At 45.8% G+C, this 25,745-nt stretch overlaps 1 protein-coding gene across 1 annotated transcript in view; it reads right to left on the bottom strand.

Annotated features, from left to right (window-relative positions):
* Positions 1 to 25,745, bottom strand: part of LOC126529667 (uncharacterized) — a 246,707-nt gene that overhangs the window by 86,543 nt on the left and 134,419 nt on the right. Inside the window, exons 3-5 of the mRNA XM_055069943.2 lie at positions 21,075 to 21,275; positions 20,262 to 20,429; positions 13,799 to 13,929 (exon numbers count right to left, since the gene is read on the bottom strand). Coding sequence (XP_054925918.1) covers positions 13,799 to 13,929; positions 20,262 to 20,429; positions 21,075 to 21,275 — 500 coding nt within the window. The remainder of the gene's footprint in view (positions 1 to 13,798; positions 13,930 to 20,261; positions 20,430 to 21,074; positions 21,276 to 25,745) is intronic.

Raw genomic sequence — 25,745 nt, forward strand, 5'->3', positions numbered from 1 at the left:
GGCACTAATACATTTCTACCGACCTAAACATCCGTTATTTCAACCTCAAAATTGATCTTCGCTAAGTAACTCGAACTTGACTGGTCAGCTTTGCTGCAATACAGCTATGTTATGCAGTGAGACAGAGAGGTATTTATTATAATAGAAAAGCTGAGAGGTCAGCCTGAATCAATGTTCTGTTATGCAGTGAAGCATACGAAGAATAGAAAGGGGCCACTGTCACAGGCATTCCCTAATTATACAGGAATACACGCGCCGTCTCCGGTCACAGTAGAAGCACCTACATGCCTAATAAGCAGGCTGGCAGCCATTCAGAGCTGTTTCTGATGTTGCCATGGCGATATGGGCCCTCATTTCGCCTGCCATGCATATCTCGTATATGAGACCGTTAACGAGGCCCAGTATGCATTCCTTAATTATATGTGCACTCACACCCTGCACCGAGGAGTGGAGAAAAATCATCTGTGTTTTCAGAAATCTAGCAAACAGGAAAGCGATAAAATGAAAAAAAAAAAAAAAAAAAACTCCCAAGTCGAGGGGACGTTAATCAATCCTATTCATCTGAAGAAGAGAAATGGGGTGGCGGGGAAAAGCTGCTTAACTGCAGCTTGAATAAGCCCGGTCCCCTGTGTTACAATTCGGCAGTAAGCAGCACCAGCACATGTACAGGGTAGTTGGACGTAAATGTAGGCACTGCACGAGGGACACAAAAGACGCTAAGAGTCAATAAAAGCCAACAAAAGAATGTAGGTCTACCTAAAACCTTGAACACATGCTGGTAAACTTATTAGGTGTCTCAGCGCTCCTAGTGCGACCGAAGATGGCGCATGTGCATCTGTAAATTAAAGAACACATTTTATGTACCATAAAAGTGGCACCTTTCCCCGCTTGGTATGCTTCACTGCGTATTACGGCTATATTGCGGCGAGGCCAACCTAAAAGACAAATATTGCCAAGTGAATTAACAGCATGCTTCGGCGTTATGTTTTTTGCTTTTTATTTAATTGGACCCACTGGCTAATTCGACCAATTTCATCTATCTTGTCAGGATCCAATTAATGTAAATCGACTCTACTGACATAATATAAATAAAATGAAGTTCCCAGACCTATAAACCCCAGAAGAAAAAGAAAGAATACTGGATAGCCTCAGGGCGGCCTAAATAATTTGATACAATAGCTTTTCTACAGCCACTTTCAGTTTAGTTTCCTGGGACGTCACTGTGTCGTTGATGACATGATGCAGGAGGTGGCCACATGGGAGCAGGATGTTGCAACATTCTGACACTTGCTCCAGTAGGCTCGGTCATTTTCTATGTTGCTATTTGTTGTGAAGCCCGATGTAGCAGCATAGCTGTTGTAATGAGCACATGCATGTTTGTTAATGGTTTTATTCAAGTTCCTATTTTCTCAATAAGAATTCCATTGAAAGTGCACAGCTCATGTGTGTCTCCATTCCTCTGTTTGTGTACAATACTATTGCAATACAGTTCATTACGAAATATGCGCTTTTATGACACTGGTTCCTAAGCCACTGTTTGTCATGAACACTTACACTTGCTTGCAGGCTATTTAGGGGTTCCTCTAGGTATTTTTTAATATAAAATAGCATGCAGAGGATTACATATCAAGCTAACACCATAAAAACTAAATATAAGTTATGTTTGCAGTCGTAACATTATGTTCACATGCTTTGCATGTAACCCACAGCTAGCCTTTTTATCATATTTTTGGTGCTGAGTAAAACGACACAAACATCCAGTAGTTAAAAAAAATTTCAAATAAATGAAAACCATGACACTGATGTTTGAAAACTTTTCATTTATAATTACTTCCCACACAGTTTCAAAGCTCTCTGGATGACTACAATGTAATTGTTTTTTATATTTGCTATCCTTGTGTGAGAGCAGTGCACCAAAGTGTAATGTTTCATAATGTTTCAGACTTGGCAAGCATCAAATAACCTTCTCATTCATCCCATTAGCATTTTACATTTATTAAACGAGTGCTCGCTCGATTTTTTCTTACAATTACAATTTATATATTTTGAACGACTCCTTGCTCAGTGTTCTCCCATAGCACTAATAATGATCACAAAACACTTTACACATAAAGCCCAGCAGAGCAAAGTGCTGGCAAGTGTTTTAAATCTACCACAAAGTTCTCATTATCAGGTTCCACCACAGGACAAATCCCTGAGAAATTTCAGATTACCCTTGCCTTGCGTCAGCTGACTATTTTTCACTGTTATCAATCTACCTTTTCCTGTGTCATTCTAAAATGCATTTCCCTTTGATTGGTACCCAGTCTGTCGCTCTAACAGATTTCTGGGTCACAATTTCGTAGTGATGCCTTTCTCTCGACTCTACTCCACTCTTATCATCCCCCAATCATGCCTGGCTGATCGAACTGATAATGCAGGCGAAGCGTGGCTCTGACCACTGACAAAGCATGATAAGAAATAACTTCAGAAAAGGCACCACTACAAGATTGCAGCCTTCGTTAGCTACCATAGGCATTAATGAGTTGCCCAACTTTGCCTTTAGAAGTGAAGCTTTTCTTTGTAAATATCGCCGGGTTTTCATGGCCATGGGTGCTGCACGGCTATTCTCTAGTCAAATAGGCTAACCAGTCACAGCGAAGGACGCACGCGACATCACTCCCGCTGGGTTTCTTGCACCCCCACCAGATAGTGCTCACCTCCACGCATCCGCAGCAGCCGATGGCGCCAACCGTGCGGAGGAAAAAGAAAAGAACTAGAAAGCTCACCTTCGCGCATCCGTGGCGGCACTGCATTAGCCTCTCTACAATGCCTGAACAAAGCCTTGCATGTGACTTTTTGCGGGCATTCAATAAACACAAACTCGTGTTTCGACTCTTTATGCACTGACACAAAGCTTCACTGTATATAGATACCATCTGCCTGGATCTGCTGCATTTTTTTGTTTTTCATTTACTCTCAACTAGAATATCAGCTCCACCTGTATCTGCTGATACTGCTTCCTGTGTGATAATGCTATGCCTCCTCTCAAATTTCTTAATTACCCACCAAGTCTCACTCTCCCTAATCACAGTCAATTCTCGTTAATACAAAGTCGGCTAAGCCGAATTCTTGCACATAACGAACAACGTGGGAATGTTTGTTTAGTTTCCCATAGACTCGAGGCAAAAAAAAATCCGCTCAAGACAAACTGCCTCAGACATGCTCTTTGGAAGCTTTAGCTCGGGCCCAACTCCGATGCGGCCTGTTCAAATGCATGTAAAATGCAAAAACATTTTTCTGAGATAACCCCTGGACGAATTTTAACGAAATCTGTTGCATTTGAGAGAGAAGGTTAAATTCTAGTGACTGTTGGAAGCAGAATTTCGATTTAGGGCCTGAGTATTGCTAAAAAGATATTAAAAAGCTCGAAAGCTTGAAAAAATAGAAGCACTAAGTTTACAAATTAATAGCTCCGCATCAAGAACAGATATCGCGGTTCTGTAAATGGCACCCATTAGATAACTGAAAGCGGACAAATTTGACATGTCACTTTACATCTTACGTGAATTTGTTACGTTGCGTACAAGGGTTCTGCAAAAACTGTATTTTGATATTACTAAATTTCTTGAGATTCATGTGTAACATCAATTTTGTCCGCTTTAGATGTACTGTTAGATACAACTCACAGAATTGTGATATTGTTTCATTGATGTGGTACAAAGTTGTAAACTAGATAATTGCGTTTCCTGAAAATTTTATATTTTTGCCAGTCTTTAATAAAGAATTGACGACTTAAATAAAAAATTCGGAACAAACAGTCACTATACCTTAAGTTCTTCTTTAAATGCAACAAAACTCGCCAAATTTGGTGCAGTGGTTGCCGAGAAAAACGAATTCCCCTTTTACATGTATTTAGATAGGAGCACCCGAGCTAAAGCTTCCTCTAAAGATGAACATTTGGAGCGATTGCCACCGCTATTGATCCTGGAGGCTAGGGTGCCTCGATGCACTGCACTCGGGGGTGCGTGCATCAAGGCACCCTACTGGAGGCCCACGGCGCACATCACCCGCGGACCGAGGCGAAAACAGGAGGAGGAAACAAAAAACGACAGCGACGCTTAACGTCGTGAACGCAGGTGAGACGCAAGCGTATGGGTGCTATAGTGCATACTTGGTGCACCTAGACTGTCCACATCGCAGATCGTATTGTCACGTAGTAGTGACGGTGAAGAAAGCAGCAAAACTGGGAATGACGAAACTAGCGTTTTATTGGGCGAACTAGTGCCCTCAAAAATAGGCTACACTCAAAAAACGGCCATAGCGGCGAAAACAGTTGGCGATCGTCTAAAATCTGATCTGCCAGTCAAGTGCATTGGCTTTTATACATGAGTCATTGAAGGTTCCAGAGTAATCGCTGGTGCCCACGTGTCTTCAAGAAAGTTCTACACCATTCACATCACACATACATGAAACCAGATTACACAAGGTTCAGTGACAACAGATAGCGGACAGAACCATTAATAACATTCGAGAAACTTCCAATACATGCAGGGGCATCCTGCGCTGTACGAAAACATTTATTAGACGGTGAAAAGTGCTCAACCGAAAAAGATAAGCAAGTCCACGTGTCAATGCCCCAGTCTCAAAAAGCATCGTCCCGATACTACAAACATAACAGGAGAGCGAAACACAAAAGGACACTTATCAAAGAAACAAAGTCGAAAGTAACAGCCCCAAAAAAGAAAGCACAAAGGTCAGCTACACAAAGTCCCAAAGTTCATTAGTTCTGGTAGAACGGCTCAAGTCGCACAACGTGGACTACTTCACGTCGTGATGCTGCTGTGATAGCGAAATGCTGTCCAATACGAACTCATAGTCGAGTATGCCAATGCGTCGGATGACCTTGTAGGGTCAGAAATAGCGGCGTTAAAGCTTCTCGCTAAATCCTCATCAGCGCATTGGGGCCCAAACCCAAACACGGTCGCCGGGCTGGTACTCAACGTAGCGTCGTCGAAGGTTGTAGTGTCGGCTGTCGGTCCTCTGCTGGTTCTTGATCCGCAGGCAGGTGAGCTGTCGGGCTTCTTCGGCGCTCTGGAGATAGGTGGCGACGTCAAGATTCTCTTTGTCGGAGACGTGTGGCAGCAGGGCGTTGAGAGTCATCGGGCTCCTGCCGTAAATCAGCTTGAACAGAGTGATCTGTGTTGCTTCTTGCACCACCGTGTTGTAAGCGAATGTTACGTACGGCAGGACGGCATCCCAGGTCTTGTGTTCGATGTCGACGTACATTGCTAGCATGTTGGCGAGGCTCTTATTCAGGCGCTCCGTAAGACCATTCGTCTGTGGGTGGTAGGCAGTTGTTGTCCTGTGGCTTTTCTGACTGCATTGCAGAATGGCTTGGGTGAGCTCTGCTGTAAAGGCCGTTCCTCTGTCGGTGATGAGGACATCTAGGGTGCCATGTCGCAGCAGGATGTTCTCGGCAAAGAATTTCGCCACTTCGGCTGCGCTACCTTTCGGCAGAGCTTTCGTTTCAGCGAAGCGGGTGAGGTAGTCAGTTGCCATGACGATCCACTTATTTCCGGATGTTGACGCTGGAAACAGTCCCAACAAATCCATCCCGATCTGCTGGAATGGTCAGCAAGGAGGTTTGATTGGCCGTAATAATCCTGCTGGCCTTGTCGGTGGTGTCTTGCATCGCTGACAGTGTCGGCATGTCTTGACGTAACAGGTGACATCATTGGTCAGGCGTGGCCAGTAATACCTTTCCTGTATCCTCGATAGCGTCCGGGAGAATCCGAGATGTCCAGAAGTCGGATCGTCATGTAGGGCGTGCAGTACTTCTGGACGCAGCGCTGAGGGAACAAGAGGAAGGTAGTTGGTGCGGACTGGAAGTTCTTCTTTACAAGTAGGTTGTTTTGAACGAGAACAAAGATAATTCTTGCTTAAATGCCCTAGGGACAATGTCAATGTTCCCTTCCCAATACTCAACGAGGCTTTTTAGCTCCAGGTCTGATCGTTGTTCAGCGAAGTGTTCCGCGCTTATTATTCCAAGGAAGGCGTCGTCATCCTTGTCGTCTTGTGGCGGCAGGTCAATGGGGGCGCGTCATAGGCAACCGACATCAGAGTGTTTTCGTCTTGACTTGTAGGTTACAGTGATGTTATATTCTTGCAGTCTGAGGCTCCACCGCGCCAGTCGTCCTGAAGGGTCCTTTATATTCTGGTACTTCTGGTACCATCAGCAACCATCACGCTAGCCAACACAACGCGTGATGGTTGCTGATGACTTTGAACGGCCTGCCTTATAGGTAAGGGCGGAATTTTGCGGCAGTCAGAATGATGGCAAGGCATTCATTTTCAGACGTAGAATAATTGCCTTCCTGTCATGGTGCGGCATTATTCGAGTTGTCGAAGCACCAATCAACGGGCGTCAGAGGTTAGTGGGAATAGGAACCGGCGATCAAGATGGGTATTGCCAGCCACTCGAGCAAGCGACTGAAAAAAGTCTAAGGCAGGTTTAGAGATTATTCTTTTTTGTTGTTGGTGTGACCGTGACGCCCTGACAGCTTTTTGTTGGAACACCTGTGTATTCTCTGCCCGCGCATGCACTGAGCAGGTTGCTAAGATGGCAGGGGTGTGAATACCCCGAAATATGTGGTGTCTCTGTGCAATCCCGTGTCCACGAATTGCTGACAATGTATTTGTGTCAGAGGGTTTGGCGCTGTATGGCCGGCTGCCGTCGTTTCTCCTGTGTTTGTGGACAGACAATACAGGTCCGCCACGGACTCAAGAGTGTGTGTGGGTGCCTGTGGTGCAATACAAGTGCGCGACCTCTACCAGCAGGAGAAAATCACCTGTTCCCTCGCTCCCAACTAAAAGGGGCGCGGCTAAGGTCTTCGGAGGAGCTGTGATACAAATGGGTGAACTTGATGGATCGTCACCAATATCTGCCATAGGGACAGGAGAAGTTATTTAAACGCAGGTTTTAGACCGAGCTAGCTCGGTCTAAAGCTTGGTCTAGCTCGGCTTCTCGGCAGTCTAGAAGCTGAGCCCATAACCTACTGAGAAGCGTCGAGAAGCTAGTGCCATCTAGTATCGCCTGGGCCGCCTAGCCGCATCTGAACTTTGAGGGACCAGTTGAAGTTAGAGACAACAAACCAATGTCTGCAACGAAGCTCACGGCAGTTCCCCTCAAGTTAGCTCAACCTGCTCGAGGGAAGGCGTCAGACCTAGACTCCCGGGAAACACAGCACAGCAATCGCACCCACCGCAACGAAATTGGCTTGCCAGCATTCTTCGAGAAAGTACTGCCATCGATTCCATGCTTTATAGCCTTGCTGCTGCTGCACGGCCATGCGTATGCCCATCGTTTGTTTTCTTTTGAACACTGTTTAGTTGACCACTGTTAAGTGTATTTTGTGTAGTGTAAATTTTTTAGCCACTGTTAACTGTTCGTTGTATTTATTTTGTTTTCATCATTGATCAAGATTAAGTGCATGGGTGTTAGTGTTTTTGTGTTTCTCTTAACTTGTGTACCGTTGTCAGTCGATAAATATTTTTTTCTCTATTTCTTCCGACTCTGACTTCTTCGCTGTGTTCGCCTGAGTGTGGAACGACCAACCGGCTTGTATATTCCGTCGACGACTTTGCACTGACGGCGAATGTGTGAGAAGCCGCGACACTTCCACTTTTGATAGCGTAAGCTATCACCCGTTCAAGTTCGTCTTTCGTCTGGACTAGGACGGCACTGAGGCCTAGGCTACTGGCGTCAGTGTAGATTTCGGTATCGGCGTCCTCGTCGTAGTGCGCAAGTGTCAGTGGTGACTGCATGCATCTTTTGAGTTTTGAAATGCATCGCCCTGCGGCGTTTCCTACTTGAACTCGACGTAACATTTGGTTAGATGTGTCAGTGGCACAGCGATGCATCAAAAGTCCTTGACAAAGCGCCTGTAGTAGGCACACATGCCAAGAAATCTACGCACTGCCTTCTTGTCGATAGGCTGCGGGAACTTTGCGATGGCAGCTGTCTTCTGCGGGTCAGGGTGGACTCCAGATTTGCTGATGACGTGGCCTAGGAACAGAAGCTCATTGTAAGCGAAGCGACCCTTTTCCGGCTTCAGAGTGAGCTCTGATGACTAGATGGCCTCTAGTACTGTCGCAAGCCGCCTAAGGTGATTGTCAAAATTTTCAGCGAAGATGACGACGTCATCCAAGTAAACAAGACAGGTCTGCCACTTTAATCCTGCTAATACCGTGTCCATCATGAGCTGGAACGTTGCAGGCGCTGAGCACGGTCCAAAAGGCATAACCTTGAACTCATACAGGCCACCTGGCATGATGAAGGCGGTCTTTTTGCGATCTTTTTCGTTGACTTCTATTTGCCAGTAACCAGATTTGAGGCCCATCGATGAGAAGTATTTGGCGTTCCAGAGCCAATCCAATGCGTCGTCTGTCCGTGGGAGGAGGGTATAAGTCCTTCTTCATGAACTTGTTCAGTCGATGTAGAAACATAGGGTTCTGTCCTTGTTCTTCACCAAGACTATCGGAGATGCCCACGGGCTTTTCGACGGCTGGATGATGTCGTCGCGCAGCATTTCGTCGACTTGTTGCCTAATAGATTCACGTTCTTGCCTCGAAACTCGGTAAGGGCTCTGGCGGAGTGGTCGAGCACACTCTTCAGTTATTATGAGATGCTTTGCGACTGGCGTTTGTCGAATTCTCGATGACATCGAAAAGCAGTCTTTGTATCGTCGGAGAAGACTTCTCAGCTGTTGCTGCTTACTCATGGGGAGACTTGGATTTATGTTGAGGTCTGGTTCGGGAACTATAGTCGTCGGGGTAGATGCGGCAGAATCTGAGAGGAGGAATGCATTGCTGGTTTCCAAAATTTCCTCGATGTACGCGATTTTCGTGCCCTTGTTGATGTGCTTGAACTCCTGGCTGAAGTTGCTTCTCCACAGTGATGCAGAGTGGGCGGTGGTTGGGGGCTCGCCAAATGTCCGTCTTCGTCGTGTTGCTGCACTGGGCAACAGGTGTGCTGGTGTCGGCGGCGGTGGACGACAAAATTGTGGCGTTACAGGGCCCTGGCGCGATCACAGAGGGGGACTTTGACGGCGGGCGACGGCGGCGAAGGTCACTGCTTGCCACTGAGGCTGCAGCGATTCAGGGACTATTAGTGATGGTTGGAGCTCCTCATGTACAATGTCGGCAATCGAAGCCACTTGAGGCTGTCATGAAGGAAACAACCTCTGCAGTTGCTCCCACACAATCGCTCTGATCCTCTCATGCAGGTCGTCGGTGGCCAGTGATTTAACTCTGGCGTAATTTGTCGAGTTCGTGCGACGGTTGAATTGTCAGTTCTGCATTTCCAGTGTTTTCTCGATGTTGGTTGCCTCACAAAGAAACTCTGCGATGGTCTTCGGTGGGTTTCATACCATTCTGCCGCAAAGTTCTTCCTTCCCACCGCGCATGAGTAGGTGGATTTTCTTCTCCTCAGGCGTTTCTGGGTCGGCGTTGTGAAACAGACGAGGTCATTTTTTTCGTAAAGATGGCCACATTCATGTTAGGTAGCTGCACTCTGGCTTTCTATAGAACTTTGGCCCTTTCTTTCCGGACGATGTTCGTGAAGGTCAAAAGTTACTGCAGAACAGGTCCCACGTTGTAAGGGTGGACTCCCAGTTCTCAAACCATGTCCTCATGGCATCTTCCAAGGAAATGTACACATGGCGCAGCTTGTCCTTGTCCATGTCCAGGTGTTAAAAACCGAGATCCTTTCGAAAGTCTCGAGCCAGGTTTTTGGATCCTACAACTAAGCTCCAGGGAAGGTAGGTGGCTCCCTTGGTTGTTGAAGCATGATGGGGGACGCTGGTGCTGCCATTATGGTTGTTGACTTGGTAACGATCTTCCTGGTCATCTCAAGAAGAGGCCCGTATTCCGGTAGCAGTCCTCAAAGCAGATCGCGTTCAAGATAAAGCCTGCACGACCACACGCGACTGAAGTACCACACCCCCTCCCTCCCCTTCTCAATGCCATGTGCACAACGGAAGATGGAGTGCTCCCGGCGGCCGTCTATAAACGATGGCACCCCCCCGTGTAGTGAATGAAGTAGCACCGCCTGTCACAGACTCGCAGATGGGAATGTTTGCTCGCTTTATTGCCGCGCATTTTATACCGGCCAACGGAACAATAGAATGGACAAATGATAAGTAGTGTCATTCATTAGTGACATTAGTAAGGTTAAAAGAGCCCTCTACAATACACCCTCCCTTTCCTCCTTTAAGCATGTGAGGTTGAGCCGCCATCATCAGCTCACTGTGGCACGCTTTCACGCATACACACAGCGTACGGCGTGTGCGGCCAATATTATCACGAGACAAACCTGGTACGTCTGTATCGCAAATGAAACCTGTAGCAACTGCCAGAGGAGGTCAACCCCAGTGTGCCTCCGCCTACCTTCCTCCTCTGCAAAGCTTTATCTTGTTTCTCCTTCTCAATGTCACCTAGAGACTCCTCTAGGTTCCGTTGCCTTGCTGCGTGCTCAACGCGCTCCTTCATACTTTCGCCAGCTTGGATGGAGCCTGCACTGATGACCTGTGAGGCAGCAGATGCCTGCTTTAACTCCTAGTGAAGTTTTTCCAGCAGCATGAAGGCACAGAAGGATCTTTAAGAGCCTTGAACCACTTTTTATCGAAGTGGAGAAAGGCATTTGAAGTGAAAATAAGTCATTCAATATTTTTTTGCGGCTACTTTTTTGCAAAAAGTACTTCAATGCCTTCGGAAGAAGCGGGGTTATTGGCAAACAAACAGAGCCTCCACTGTGCTCCTGTTCCTTCTTCAATGGCCTGTAGAGCGAAAGATACAGCACAGTGGGGTGTGCCCACAACACTCTGCCTTCTAATTGTCACCTTGGCGCGCAGTTGAAGTTTCATTTTGGATGTTAAGATAGACGCCACAACTTCCACCTTTGGTGCCTATGACATGCTAAACGTAAGCCAAACACCACTGCCCTCAGTGAGCTGCAGTGCGCTTAGCTAGTAGACTTGTGGCGGCACCCTACGGCGGCCGCGGTATCTACACCATGTAGCTGACCGCAGTTTTTATGTCAGCTATCGGCCAATAGCAGCCATCTCAGGGAATGATGAAACAGCCCGTCCAATGACAAAATAGCACGTCTAAAAGAGAGTGAGGACAGGGCCTTCTGTTGAAAAGAGAGTTTGAGAGAAAGGTGACTGTGATCCGCTTGCTAGCTCCATGCACCACGTACGACAGCAAAACTTGGCTGAGGTGTTCACAGCAGTGTATGCTATGGCAGACTGTGTTATTTCACTAAGCTCGAGGGGTGGCTCAAGGCCCCTCGGGCTCAGTGATTAGGTGAGATGATATCGGTCATTAGGCGAGATGACATCGTTTGTGGCTGCTCACTGATTTACCACGGACTGGATGAAACCAAGCAAGAGTAGCACTTGAAACAGTTTCCTATTAAGTTCAGCTAAATAAGTTCTTTTTATGTCATTATTACTCCCCTCCCCCACCTCGTTCTAAGTCTAGTTCGTTTGCCGTGTTGAAGAGTAAGATATTTGGATGCAATTGGTCAGGTTACCAATTATTTTTCTGATAAGAGGAACAAATTTTCATGGTCCCTTCAAGTTTGTCTTAAAGGGAGTCTACTGCATACGCTTTACAGGGATGCCAGTAAACAGTCAAACAATATCACATTGGATATAGGACAATGTTTTAACAATATTAGATATGGGTAGAATGCGATGCTAGGCTAGTTAGCAAGCTTCTATAGGGATGAGCTTTCAAATGTGCTGAGAATGCCTCACGTGCACTCAAGGCATGGCTTGAGAATGATTCATGACTGAAGAATGCCTGCCGAGTGTACTCCGACCTGCTTTTATTCTAACATGACAATAACGCATTCACTTGCGTATAAGCCGCCCTCATGTGTAACCCACAATCTCTACTTTTTGATGGAAAATGTGAAAAAAGAAATGATAAATGCACGTAAAGCTAAAGTTTAGCCTGTCACCAAGGCCCTAGTCCCGTGAAATGCTACAAGATGGCGGCAGCTAGTTTCTGCTATTCGCCACACATTGTGATCACCATCGTTGCACGACATGACTCTTACGATACTTCTGTCTTCCCGTTTTTCACGGCGGCTTGCCAGTGCCATTTGGTCTTTGTTATCTTGTGCACGCTTGCGGTCTGTTGTGTTGTGTGCGCTGCGTCACTCTAGTGTCGTGTAGCAGGCCGTGTGCTTGCAAATGCGAACAAGTGAAAGCAATAGGCAAAGCACAAACTATGGGTGGCTGGGCGCAAGTTCGACGTCTACAAAAAGTGTGTGCGCTGTTGGTGCCTGCAAATGCAAGACCTCACTGAGGCCACCCGAACCCGAAAGGCTTTCTGTAGGAAGTAATGCAATTTCAGAAAACTTGAGGAGAACCTTGTTGACTATGTTCGCACCATTAGGAGCAACGGCTATGTGGTGTTGACAGAACTGATCCACACAAAAGCAATTGCTATCCCATGGCACATGGACATTTCACCTGTGGACTTTAAAGCAAGTCGAGGTTGACTTCGCCGTTTTATGAACCGGCACCACCTCTCCATTCCCCGTCGAGCGACATTGTGCCAGAAACTGCCAGCTGAGTACAAGGACCAAATAGTGCAACTCCATCGCTTTGTCAACACGCTTTGGAGGGAGCACTAGTACGATCTGTCACAGATTGGCAATGCTGACCAGACCCCTGCCTGGTTCGAAGCGCCAGAAAATTGCACACTTGAAGCCGAAGGTGCAAGAAGTGTCTCTGTGCGCACGAATGGCGCCGAACAGCAAAGGTGCACAGTGATGCTTTGTACTACCACCGATAAAAGGAAGCTTCCACCCTACAATGTATTTAACAGAAAAACTTTGCCAAGAGGGAAGTTCTTCCAAGGTGTCATGGGCCAGGTTTAACAAAAGGAATGGAAGCCTGAAATGTTGGTCGTAAACTGGGTGAAAACAGTGCGACAGAACCAACAAGGAGGCCTACTACAGCACAAAGCCCTTGTTCTCAACAGCTTTACAGGGCACCTAACAGACAGAGTGAAAGCTGGCCGGCCGACTCCCAAATGGACTTGCCCGTGATGCCAGGTGGCTTGACAAGTGTGCAGCAGCTACTCGACGTCTGCGTTTCAATCTGTTTTTATCCCAATTTCCTGACTATTATGCTATTATGTAACCACCGACTCAAGCATCAGGTGGTGACCAGACTTCCCTTGTTTATAAGAGGCCATTTTTCTTTGCTTTCAAAGCAAATAGCATTGCCTATTTTTCAGGTTTTTCTTATCTGTCAGGCTTGAAATATTGTCATCAGAGATAGAATTTCAGCAGTGCTACTCCGAGTGGATGGCAGTGGGCAGCCATGAAAAAACTTTGACAGCGCGACCAAGGATGGCGTCTCTTCAGCAAGCGTGCATATGGATTGTGAATGCATGGCATTTGTTGTCGGCGGGCACCATTGCAGAGAGCTTCATAGTCAGAAGAATATCAAATGCCAGGGACGGCACAGAGGATGATCAGCTTTGGGAGTGAGCCCATGAGCTGGGCTTCTCCAACAGTGATGAGGGTAAAAGCGGCGATTAATGGTTACATGAAATGTTCATAATTTGTCACCAGTTGTTGCATTATTCTACACAGTAGTTACAGTGGCACTACATGGCTTGTTAAATGTGTAGCTACAGGCCTGACTTGTGACCCACACCCGAGTGCCATTTAAAAAAGAAAGTGGGGATTATACATGAGCATCTATGGTAGCCTCAGCAGGTCGGGAGGGCTTACCTGTGCACAACAAAATCTTTCGGGTCATAGTCGTTGTCAACATGATTCTCCTCTTGTGCGGAAAAAGGTGTGGAGAGGACCTCCTGGGAAGAAGAACCATCTTCCATCATTGAGGAAAAGGCTGCTTCAACCTGGAAAGAAATGTACACACACCACTTAAAATCACTTGGAAGAGTGTTGGTTCTCATAAAATAAATCTAACATTTTAACAACGTTAGGTGTGCACACATAAAGACTACCCAAAGGCTTTATGTAGGATCTACGTACACTTCCTTCACAAACTTGGTGCTTTGGTACAAGATACGAAATGGTGGTTGATAAGGGGCAGTAGGCATGCTTAAAGGGACACTAAAGTGAAAAATGATTTCTTCTACAACAGTAAATTACAGTTTTACAACACCAAAAACACCACTCTTACAACGATAAGACGTTTAGTAAGCCAGAAAAAGCGCACGAATGAAATATGGGTGGCGACGCCTACTGAAGTTCCGGCACCTGGGGGCTGTGACGTCTTGGATTTTGATGGCATCTTCTAGGGCCTACTAATTATATATAGCGGTACAGATTGACTACATTGTGTTCAAAAGGAACCAAATATTACACATGGCAAGTTTCGGGAACTTTTATTCAGCCAACGCCGCCCAAATGCGAAAACATACTTTGGAATCCCTGACGTCCCGCTGATGTATCAGCGCTGGGGTTTCGGCGCGAAATTCAAAAACAAATACTTGGACCTTCATTTTCACATCTAATAATCAAACAATTTTTTTTTAATTACTGCCTGCAGGGTCCTCAAACAATGCTTCATTAGTCTAAATTGATTTATTGTTTCGCTTTAGTGTCCCTTTAAATGAATCAGCTGGAAGGGGAAATCAGCAAACCACATGGTCACTGAGAGATAAATGTGAGTGCATTTTCAAGTCTCGTAGTGCAGCAACAATGTCATACTGATGCGTTGTATTTCATCTGTCCAGCAATGCCATACAGTTAGGCACAATTCTGCAGTGAACAAGATAAAATAGTAACAAAATGCAATTCTTTTCAGACCAGAAGGTAGCCCAGGAGAGCTTCAGGGTGATTAGATTATAATGCACAACATGTACAACATTTCTGAAAAGTACAAGAAATGCAAGTGCCTTGGACGTAACACTGCTGACAGAACACAGCACCAAATGCATCCTAACCACGAAGCAAGTGTTGAATCCAAGCATACAAAAAAGGAGGAAAATGAACAGAAGCTGAATTAATGCCCAGGAACCATATCAATGTGCCATGGAATGTTCAGAAGTTTATGATTAAAAAAAAGTTAGCTCAAAGAGCACCATTAAAGTATGATATATGATACGATAGCTCATCTAACTAAAAACTCTTATCTAAGACAAGCTCTCAAACTTTCTACTCCCGCTGTTCGCCTTATGTGTTTAAGACAATTGTTCAGCCAACTTTAGATTATGCATCTGTAATTTGGTACCCATACACTCAGAAACATGTTAACCAAATTGAAAAAATGCAAAAGAGAGCGGTGAGATTTATTTATAACAGCTTTGGGTGAACTTCGATCACATCATTATTAGCAAAAGCCAACCTCCCAATGCTAACGCAAAGAAATCGTGTTTTGAGAGAAATTTTTGTCTCAGTTAGTTAAAGGTTATTATAAGGTAGACATATTGCAGATACTTTCTTTTTCTACAGGATATGCCATAAGGAAGAGACACGCCTTGACCATAACTCCTCTTTCCACTCGAAATAACACTTTTAAGTATTCGTTTTTTTTATTAGGACAATACCGACAATAACTGAATGGAATAAACTTACTAAAGAAGTCGTTTCAAAACCATCCTTAAACCTTTTTGCTGTACAACTGCAGCAGTGACTTGTCTCGCATGTCACACTATGCTTTTAATATGCCCCTGTGTTTGGTTCTGATACATCATTGTGTTTACATTGCCAAATTACGTACTTCCTTTCCATGTATTTCTTTTATTGTTAGTTGTTTGCCAATTTGCAAACCCCAACAAATGTAACTCCACTCTTCTAAAACCCCAACTGAGGGTTGCAGTATACATAAATAAAATAAAAATAAAGATGTTCAAGTAGGACTTGAGAATTTGCCCAATCACTGGTCTTGGAATCTCAAGCCATCACACAGCAACAGCTTCAAACCCTATCAACTGCTATGGGAAAACTTAAAGGCACCACAAAGAACAATTGGATACAAAATAATGAAGAAGAAATGAATGAAAAATGCACCGCATCATTGACTCACAGGGGCAAGTACTGTGGTACATGTGGATAAGGCGACCACATAAGCATGTACTGAAGGTTAAGATGTGGTTATAAATGAAATAACTATACAGGAAACTGAAGGAAATTGAAATAAACATGACAAAAGAGTTTACTCATAGATATCTATATTCATAGATGATGAATAAAAAAGTGCAATGCTAGCCATCCCACTATCAGTGCACCGCAATGTTGCTAAGGAAGCCTTGAAGGAATTCTGCAATGCTTTATATAGAAGTTGTGGGGTGTGAACGAAATGAAAGGTCAAGCACCTCACAAATCTTTCTGAACGAAAGGGTTCTAAATGCACGCTTTTCCACAATACAAGAAAACACTGACTGCAACAGCAATGCATTTCGTAGTGCATTTTCGGCCCATATATCCTGGAGACCGGCGGTTGGCACAGTTTCTAGGGAATGGTGATGCTTTATGTACAAGAAGGCTTGAAATCTGCAACTGAAACATGGTCCTTAAGCTTAATCACTAGAAAGTTAATTAGTTACTCCATTATTCAGTGATTTAGTTCTTTGTTTATTTGTATGTTTATGCATATAATAATGCAAGCCCTATAGTGGGCCCAATATCCTTTATGGCCATGAATCATGGTGAGAAAAAATTGCCATCTTATCCCAGACCTACATTTTGTATAACCAGAGGTTAGTCCCAGTATATTAAGTACAGTTAAACCTCGATATAGCAAATTAAGTAAAATCGGCAACTTGCTTCGTTATATAAAAATTTCGTTCTATTGAAATTCGACATTTTATGCAAGTAAGTACAATCGCCGATCAATTTTTCTAACAGGGAAAGAGGCCGTAGAATTTTCTGAATTATCGGGCAATCGAAAAAAGCAAATCTGAATGAGAAAACAATTCATTTTGATAAATTTGGGAGCTGCAGCGACGAATGATACGGTTTCATGCCACGTACGTCAACGATATCTTCTCGTGAAGTGAAGCCAGACACGCTTTCACATGCATTCCACCCCCGCTGATGATAGCGTCGCCCGCACTAAGACGACGCTACCAGGAAAAGCGCCGGGAGTGGGGAGCGAATGCTTCATCTGCCTCTCGCTCCAACGGGTCACCGAAACTCTAGATTACGCAACCTCCAATACTAAATGCGAGGTAGGACAGTTTACATGGTGCCATGCTGTCTCGGCAAGCCCACTCTTCTCACACGCGGCAGATTACCTCTAAAGTAGGGTGTGCGGCTGCCTATGCGCTCAGCCGCACTTACAGCCATCCAAGCGCAGCCACGGCAGAGACGCACGCTAACTGAAGCCCCCCCCCGCACGCGCTTGATCGCATTACCGTGAGCTCGCTCCCCTCCCCCCTTTTCCCTTTGCTCACGCGCGAAGGCGGCCACTCGTGAAGCCGCCACCTTTCTTCTCGCACACTTTCACTCTCACCTAAAGCGCACCGTGCGCAGGGCGCGATAGGATCTTATCGCACTTGGACTTTATACGAGACATGATGCGGCTCCACTTCGGCGATTGCTCTTCCGTGCGATTTGAGGTGTGTTTGCAAACAGTCGCTTGTAATTTAATCATTTCACCATCCGCGTCCGCGGACGTTTCCGGACGTTTCCATTTATTGTCTCGGCATCCCTTGCGACGGGAGTGAAATTTCGTTATATTGAAATGGAATACAAAAACACTTCGTTATAATGAGGTTCTAAATACATGGTGTTCTATGAATAAGAGATTATGAAAAGTTCAATACTTCGTTATATCGGAAATTTCGTTATATTGAAGTTCCTTATATTGAGGTTTAACTACTAATACACATTAGCTACTAATATACATTAAATATATATATTAAACAGGGTGCCTACCAACTAGAGATTTCCAAATACCCCGAGTTTTCCAGGTTTTCCCCGAGTGCCTTTGCAATATTCCCTGGGTGACACAGAATTTAGTTTTGTGTCAAGATGGACCGACCCCATATCACCCGATGCTGTCACTCTCTAGTAAGCATGTTAAAAACATAAAAGAACATTGAATTCATTTTGAACAGTAAGGAGTAGTACTTATTTTATTCAAAAAGAAAAAGTGGGGGGGGGACGAATTGCAACTCAAGTCGAACATACTCAAGTACGAATAAAATAGAAACGCATAGGGAAGCAAATATTTTAGAATATGAGCTATTTCTATCAACTGATAGCAAGCTCCTCGGCATGAGGCCAGTACTTTGTCAAAAGTGAGATTCTCTCTCAACAGCTGGTAAGTCAACCTTAACTGTCCTGGCATACTCTCAGCCCGCGCACAAAGCCTAAGTGTTGGGTTTCACAGCTTTAAAGAGTTTATTTTGGTTTGGATGAGAGACACGTTCATCTCGGCGTCAGCCAACAATTTGTTTTTTAAGCTCAAGCTCCTTCAAAGAAGCCGCGGCACGCTTCCTTTTCAGTTCATTCCTCGATGCGTACATTCTTCCTGTTCTATTCCTCCTTCCACCGCGCGTTCGCCCCACGGACAATTTGAAGCATCATTTTGGTCAAATGTACAGTCAACATCTGATTTTTTTTTACTCCGTAGGGGCCGCGAAAACGTCCGAAAATTCAGGCAGTTCGAAAAAGTTTACGCATGCCCTTTACTGCCCTTAAAGGCTCAATCGCCACAAGCACGCCCGAAAATTTCTGAAGGCCTTCCTTATTATGCATATCGGTGCTAGTGCTGTGACAGAAGATGGCGGGTGCACGTATGTATAACTAAGGGGTACATACTGTGTGTCCCGTGACAACTGCCTCTTCCCACGCTCGTCATGTTTCACCGCAATACTTTGGCGTATGCTTCAACGCGTAACACCACTGTATTGAGGTGAAGCTGACTTTTGGGGACCGGCATTATGTAACGCGCCGTGCTTTCCGAGCTTCGAAGCCAATCGCGAGGACCACAAGGCGGAGCCGCTGCTATTGCTGACAGGGGCGAATTATTTCAATGAAAACACGGCACCGAACGGCAAGAAGCTTAATAGCGAATGTCGAAGCAGCTAGGCCTAGCATTGCCGCGGTGGCTACGGCTGTCAGCAGATCTGCGTGCGAGAGCGCCGGTTCGAGGCGGCGACGTAATCAAAATGGCGGCGGTGGTGTCTGATTAATGCCCTTTCGGACCGGCAGTCACGGCAAAAAGTCCGGAAACTCAGACGGCAAAGGGTTGTTGCATCCGAAATTTCAGACGTTCTTATAAAGGGCAACTCCGGCAATCTTTCGATGTGCACTGATCCTAACAAAATTTTGAATATATCTTCTCTTTCGCCTTCTGATTTTCTGTGCTATATATGGGTACAAGTCATTTAGTTTTCCTGAAACTGAATTTTAAAGATTGGTTGCGTTCCCGACTCATGACTTCCTACTGGCCACCCTGTGTTTGTGACGTCAGAGACTACACCGCCACTGTCACTGAAATCGTCACTTGAATCGCCGCTGTCTAGTTCGGAAACTCTGTAAAAGCTCCCTATGTCGTCAGGAGACATCATCAGCTTCGCTCCTTTGGCGTTAGCGCCACGTGTACTGCGTGTTTAGCACGCCTCCTACGTGTTTACATTATGGCAGTGTAGGATCTGACGCCAGTGACTCATCGTGACGTCACGCAAAGCAGCTACCTGTTTTGGTTTCGGTATCTCGTTTATTGTTTATTGAAAATTATTGCTGAATTTCTAAGCAAATTGAACCACCTTACCAGTGACAGGTCTGTCAATGCCATGACATGGTTAAAAAAACGCCCGAGCTGCCCTTTAAACATTGACTCTACGGCCCGGGGTAGGTGGTGGTGCCGCGAATTTGTCAAAATTATCGGGTGTCCGGTGAGTCGGTCGTTGACTATACACTGCCAACTCCTCCAGCCGACGACATGGCGTCAAAGACGATTCGTTATGATTCCTCTCTGTTACTCAGCCAGCATTTCCGCCACTTTCGTTCACTTTGAATAGAATTACAGCTTATTCTCCCTGATTGAAGCACAAATTCCCCGAGTTTTCCCTGAGTATTTCCAGACTATTGAAAATCCCTGAGAATTCCCGGTTTTTCCGGCTGGTAGACATCCTGATTAACAAACAGTCTATTGAAACTTATGCTTTTCGTCTGGTTTGTTCACAAGCGACATTTTTTTTTCAGTCTTTCGTAAAAGGCAATGAGTAAAATAAGTTCATGAGATGACTGATGCATAACTGCCACCACTCGCCTCATCAAAGTCAGAAATGTCGAGAAGGTTCCGCCGGATAAGCGGCGATGTTGAGAGCTCGGTGGTGACCTGGTCGCGGTAAGGTTCCCGCAGCCGTTTGCTGTTGCCGCCGCCGCTGCTGGTGCTGCCTGTGGCGCGAGATTCACCCTCCTTCTTCTGGATCGCTTGCTGCACTCAGATCGAAGAACAGACAAGTGAAGGAGGTTCGACAGATGCCAAAGAGTATCACCAAATAGGTTTAGGCTGATAAAGTATTTAGGTTGAAGGAAAAGCAGACAATATTCAGAATGAAGCTGCAGGCTGCCAGCTGTGAATACGGAGATAATTTTATGCTCAACATTTCATCACACTATCAAATGACCAGGCCAGCTCGTTCAAAAAGCGTTGCATGCCCCTCCGTAATATGCCTAGTCTCTGCCTTCGCCTAGAGTTCAGACAAAGAAAGAATGCCTGCACGTTCAAGTTTTACAGAAGTCAAAAGTGGGCAAGCGGAAGTTATGTACACAGAATGTTGCTGAAACGTTTTATGCACCTGTGGAACACCACAGATATATTTATTTATTTATTTTCAATACTGCTGCTCTCAGCTGAGCTAGAGCATATATATCAGGAGGGCAATACATATGTGAAACGTTTAAAAAACAATCAAATATGTAAACAAATGTAGGAAATAAGAGCTTACAGTAACGCATTACAACACATACTGGTTACATGAATACAGACTGTGAACATCAATCTAGTGTTTAACAATATTAACATTTAACAATTAATTTGAGAATTGCGGAACATTGCTGAGTGCTGGATCATAAATACCTGCGCGAAACAGCGCATGTTGCGGGTGCAGAGCCGTGCAAGGCGAAGCTGTGAGGCGCACAATGCAGCAGACAGCGCCCTCTGCTCCTCAGGATCGCCGCCTTGTGCGCCCAGCCGCTGCAGCTGCAGTCCCAGGGCATCGAACCGCCGTTGCTCCTCGGCCATGGCTGACTGGAGGCCAGACACCAGGTCCAGCAGCTCCTAGTTGGGGAAGAAGCGATAACAGCGGCCACTGTTTAGCAAGCATTTCCCAAACAACTGTGGAGCTGCCAGCTTTTGGTGAAGAGGGAGACTGCGACCCCATACAATAGCCCCCTGGCTCTCATAGGTGGGCTGCGGCCCCCTGTGGTGAGGTGCTTCACAGGGAGGGGGGGGGGGGATAAGGTGGCTTCAGAAATTGTATGGGAAAAAAAATTAAAACAGGCGGAGGAATGATGTCGCCAAATCCCAGTGTTAACGTTGGTAGGGGGGAAATGGTAGGAACCATTTTACAATGACTGTGAACATTAATGTAATTAGCAATCAAGCAATGTGCGCACTGTGTTGCCACCGCTAAAATGCGTCATGTGTCGGCCGTGCACTCCAGACGGGCTCCTCTCGCACGCTGCCCTCTGGACAAGCTGCGCCACCTAGCGGGGTGCCCGTGAGGTCTGCGCGAAGTTTCCCTCCTTTTGCGTGGCCTCCCAGACGCGTGGCGTGCCAGTGCGCGCTAACGCTCAGAACTAATGAGGAATTTAGCAGTGCTAAATTGTCAGGCAGGTGCGCTTGAGCAACCTGTGCGACGCAAGTTCGATTCCGGCCAGCACTGTAAACATTTTAAAGGATTTTCCTTTCACTGAAGAGTGATGCAAAGAGGCTGATAGATCCAAAGTGGCTGAAGTAAGCTAAGAAGGCTATTTTCATTTAAAAAAGAAAGAGAAGCAGATGAGCCCGAGACATTACCAATGCGTTCATCACAGCTTCATCCGCTATAGTGGTTCATTCTGATGATGAACGCTGACTTGTGGACTCGGTTTTTACTGCCCACAGATACCACATTGCAACTAGATTGAAATGCAATGAGGCTCGTGTGCTGGGCTTTTGGTTGGCATACTAAAGAGCCTCCCCGTACGCAAAAATACGTGAATGAATAGCCCTCAGGAATGGTACCTTCGATACCTGCCTGCTGTGTTGCTCTGCTATGCTATACCCAACAAGTTGATTGATTCAATCACTCAGTATCAATCACTCAGCAGAGGTGCATACATGATAGTTTCAAGGAATGACACTGGATGATACAACACTGCTTTTATTTTTTCTCCTGAGAACACGGAGTCAACAACATTATCTTTCGGCATAAAACAACTCTGGTGTAAAAATTCACTCTGACATCCAGCTCCAGTGCAGAAGGCCCGCGATGTGGCTGAAGAGCTCGGCCTGACAGTCCCAATGTGGGAGTGGCCCGCGTCAACCTAGGGTTGACCTTCAGGACCCAATAAAGTTCTTTATGCCATACATCTAGCTCCAGAGCCAGAACAGTGGAAATGACTCAATGAGTGATTCCGTTAGCCCAATATGACCTCCCTGATAGCTTTACAGAGTTACAGTAAGCACAGTATGCAGACCTAACAGTCACGAATTGTAGCTTAACCCACTATGATGATCTTAAATGAGATTAAAGGAGATGGAGGGGCACGATTTTTTGTTAATCTTAGCCATATAAAGCCAACGGCAATGAAGCCAAGGAAAGCATTAGCTGTGGTTGAAATTAAAATGCAGAAAATAGTGAAAGGGAAATGAAAGTGGAAGATAACTTGACACTGGTGGGGACTAAACTTGCAACCTTTGCGTAATTTCAGCTGCAGCTAATGACATCTTAATGCTTTCGTTGTCTCCATTTGGTTATCTTGGACAGCTTTCGCAGGAGGGAACACGCTCTTATGGGTACTACAATTAAGATAGTGCATTTTACGTACATGGTGAAGTCATGACAAGGGCGACACAATGTCGAAAATTTTTTCATGTTTGCCTGATGGCAAAATGGAAACGTGCATCCCCCATGAGGGTGTGCTATGGGTATGAACGTTACAGTGCTTTCGAATTTCAGATTTGGTTTTGTAGGTAAAACTGGCCGATCTTTATTACTCAGTAGATACTAACAACATCAGTTTTTTTTTGCAATTCTAGAAACTGTTACCAACTCTTCACATAGCAGGTTTTTGGTCTCATATTACGGTTGATGACGATTTCTTCAGTTAGAAATTTAGGTATTTTAACTTCCATAATTACTTGTCTTTAATTGTTAGCTGAAGTCGTTTTAAAATATGTCTCTGTGGTAAAGCAATCTAGAGGAAACCAAGCACGGATTTGAAAGAATCTTAGAGTGCACTTTCAGTAATAATTACCGTCGCGACTGGCCAAGGGAGCACATGCTAAAAAATCCAAACGGAACGCTTTAACCATGCTACTTCTTGCCATTGCCCCCCCTGTTCACTGTGTCAGGCGCACACACGCTAGATCCTAATGCACACTGGGCTTGAGCAGGTTTCACCAGCGCATGAGTGCTAGAGAATATGACTGAGCTGAACCATTCTACATTTACTGCAAAACAGCACTCAAATCTGCCACTAATAACTACACTATGCGTGCCTCAGCTACACTACCGTTGTAACAGCGCGTACGTACATGTATAGCGAAACGGCGGACTTCGCGCTTCGAGGAACTTCCATCAGTATGCTTCATAAGGAAGCAGAAAAAGAAAGCTTCCGAACGACGCCTCTTCTTTTTTTTTTTTTTCCCGAGAAACGGGGGAACACGGAGACGGGGCGCAAGGTCGTTCAACGGGCAGCGGCAGCCAACCGGCGACAGGCGTCGGCGGTGACAACGCGACCGGGAAGGGCACCACCCGTGGCGTGACGGCGGTCGCAACGACGGCAGCGTCTTGAGCGGCAAGCACACGAGGAAGCGACTCGACGGTCGAAAACGGGCACACTTCTGGCGCGGCAGCAGAAATAGAAACGACATTCCGGAACTAGGCTCCTGGCTTTTAATTTTTTTCCTGCGGCATACGTGCCAGGAAACACATCGAATACAAGGACGCTGATAAGATGACATTTAGGCATAGCGCGACGCGTGGCACTCTGCGCGTGCGTGCACGGTACGTTCTAAAGAAATGTCCCACCCTTTCAGAGTCTTGTACTCGAACCATAATCGTCACCAATCTTGCGTACACTTCCTTTATTTGATATGGTTGATCAACTACTCGCAATTTTCAAATACCGAATCGAACCATGTCACGTTGTAGTGACGGTGAAGAACGACAGTGTCAAAACTGTTACAAATTTGACTCTTTATTGGGCTAGCTTGTGCCCAGCAAAACAAGTAACACTCAATCACAAGGATAGCGACGAGCAAAGTCGGTGATCGTCGCAAATCTGATAATCTGATCAGCGGGTCAAGCGCGTGACCCGTCGAAGGCTTCGGCGTAATCGCTGGTGCCGGCGCGTCCTGCGCCGATCCGATAACGTTGGCTATGGTGTTGGGCTGCTGAGCACGAGGTCGCGGGATCGAATACCGGCCACGGCGGCCGCATTTCGATGGGGGCGAAATGCGAACACACCCGTGTACTTAGATTTAGGCGCACGTTAAAGAACCCCAGGTGGTCGATATTTCCGGAGTCCTCCACTACGGCGTGCCTCATAATCAGAAAGTGGTTTTGGCACGTTAAACCCCATAATTTAATTTTTAATCCGATAACGTGTAACATCTGTTACCCAGTCAGAAGCAGTCACCGGAGAAAGATAAAGTACGCGTGTCAATATCGTCCTATTCGGTATGCGGTCCTCGAATAAAAAAACAACTCGAAAGTCCGAATATTTTGCTACAATATGCTACAGCAAAAGAAATAAAAAAGAAAAACTGCACAGAAAAAGAGAACCTACTACGTAATTTCCTCTACACTTTTCTCCTAGCGCGCGGACGGGGTAGGGCCTCTCCAAGTTTTCCTTCCTCCATGTTTGGTAAGGCTGAAGACTGGGCGTGTTGGTACAGCAAATGGTATTTCGGTAGTGACTACAGTGACGGGGCCCGGCACTTTAACAACACTGTAGCGACGGGGCCGTCACTATAACGATGTCGGTATTGGGGGCGAGCATAGAGTTTCTGCAAAAACTCTAATGGGGGGCGAGTGCTTACGGAGTCGTCATCTGTCGGAAGCGCCTCACTTGCGTAGTCTGAGGGGACGCGGCGCGCTCCGCATAGCTAGGTTTGGGTATCGGCGCTAAATAAACATACTACGCGGGAGCTCTCCTGGACATTTTTGCAAGTACTCTCGAAATGACAGAAGCAACTTACCTTTAAAATAATAATCTTGGACAAACAGAAGGCACAGGATGATTTACAGACGCTATCTCGTTACCTACTACGTACGGTAAGCTGGGACACTGCGCGCGGTCGCCGCGGTCGATTCCCCCGAACCGGTTTCTTGCGTTAAAGGTAGCAATCGCTGAGAGAAAACTATGTGAAATAAGTTTTTATAGTGGGCCGTCTGTATAACCAAATGGAGCATCACAGAATGAAGCTTCAATGCAGCGATCGCACGGGTTCGCGGTGACCGACTACGCGTCTGCATGCATGTCCGCGCACAATGTTTCGCTTTTGCTGCGAGAGCGTTTTCGCACCATGCCATCAGCT

Source organism: Dermacentor andersoni, chromosome 9 (genome assembly GCF_023375885.2).
Source record: "Dermacentor andersoni chromosome 9, qqDerAnde1_hic_scaffold, whole genome shotgun sequence".
Taxonomy (NCBI): Eukaryota; Metazoa; Arthropoda; class Arachnida; order Ixodida; family Ixodidae; genus Dermacentor; species Dermacentor andersoni.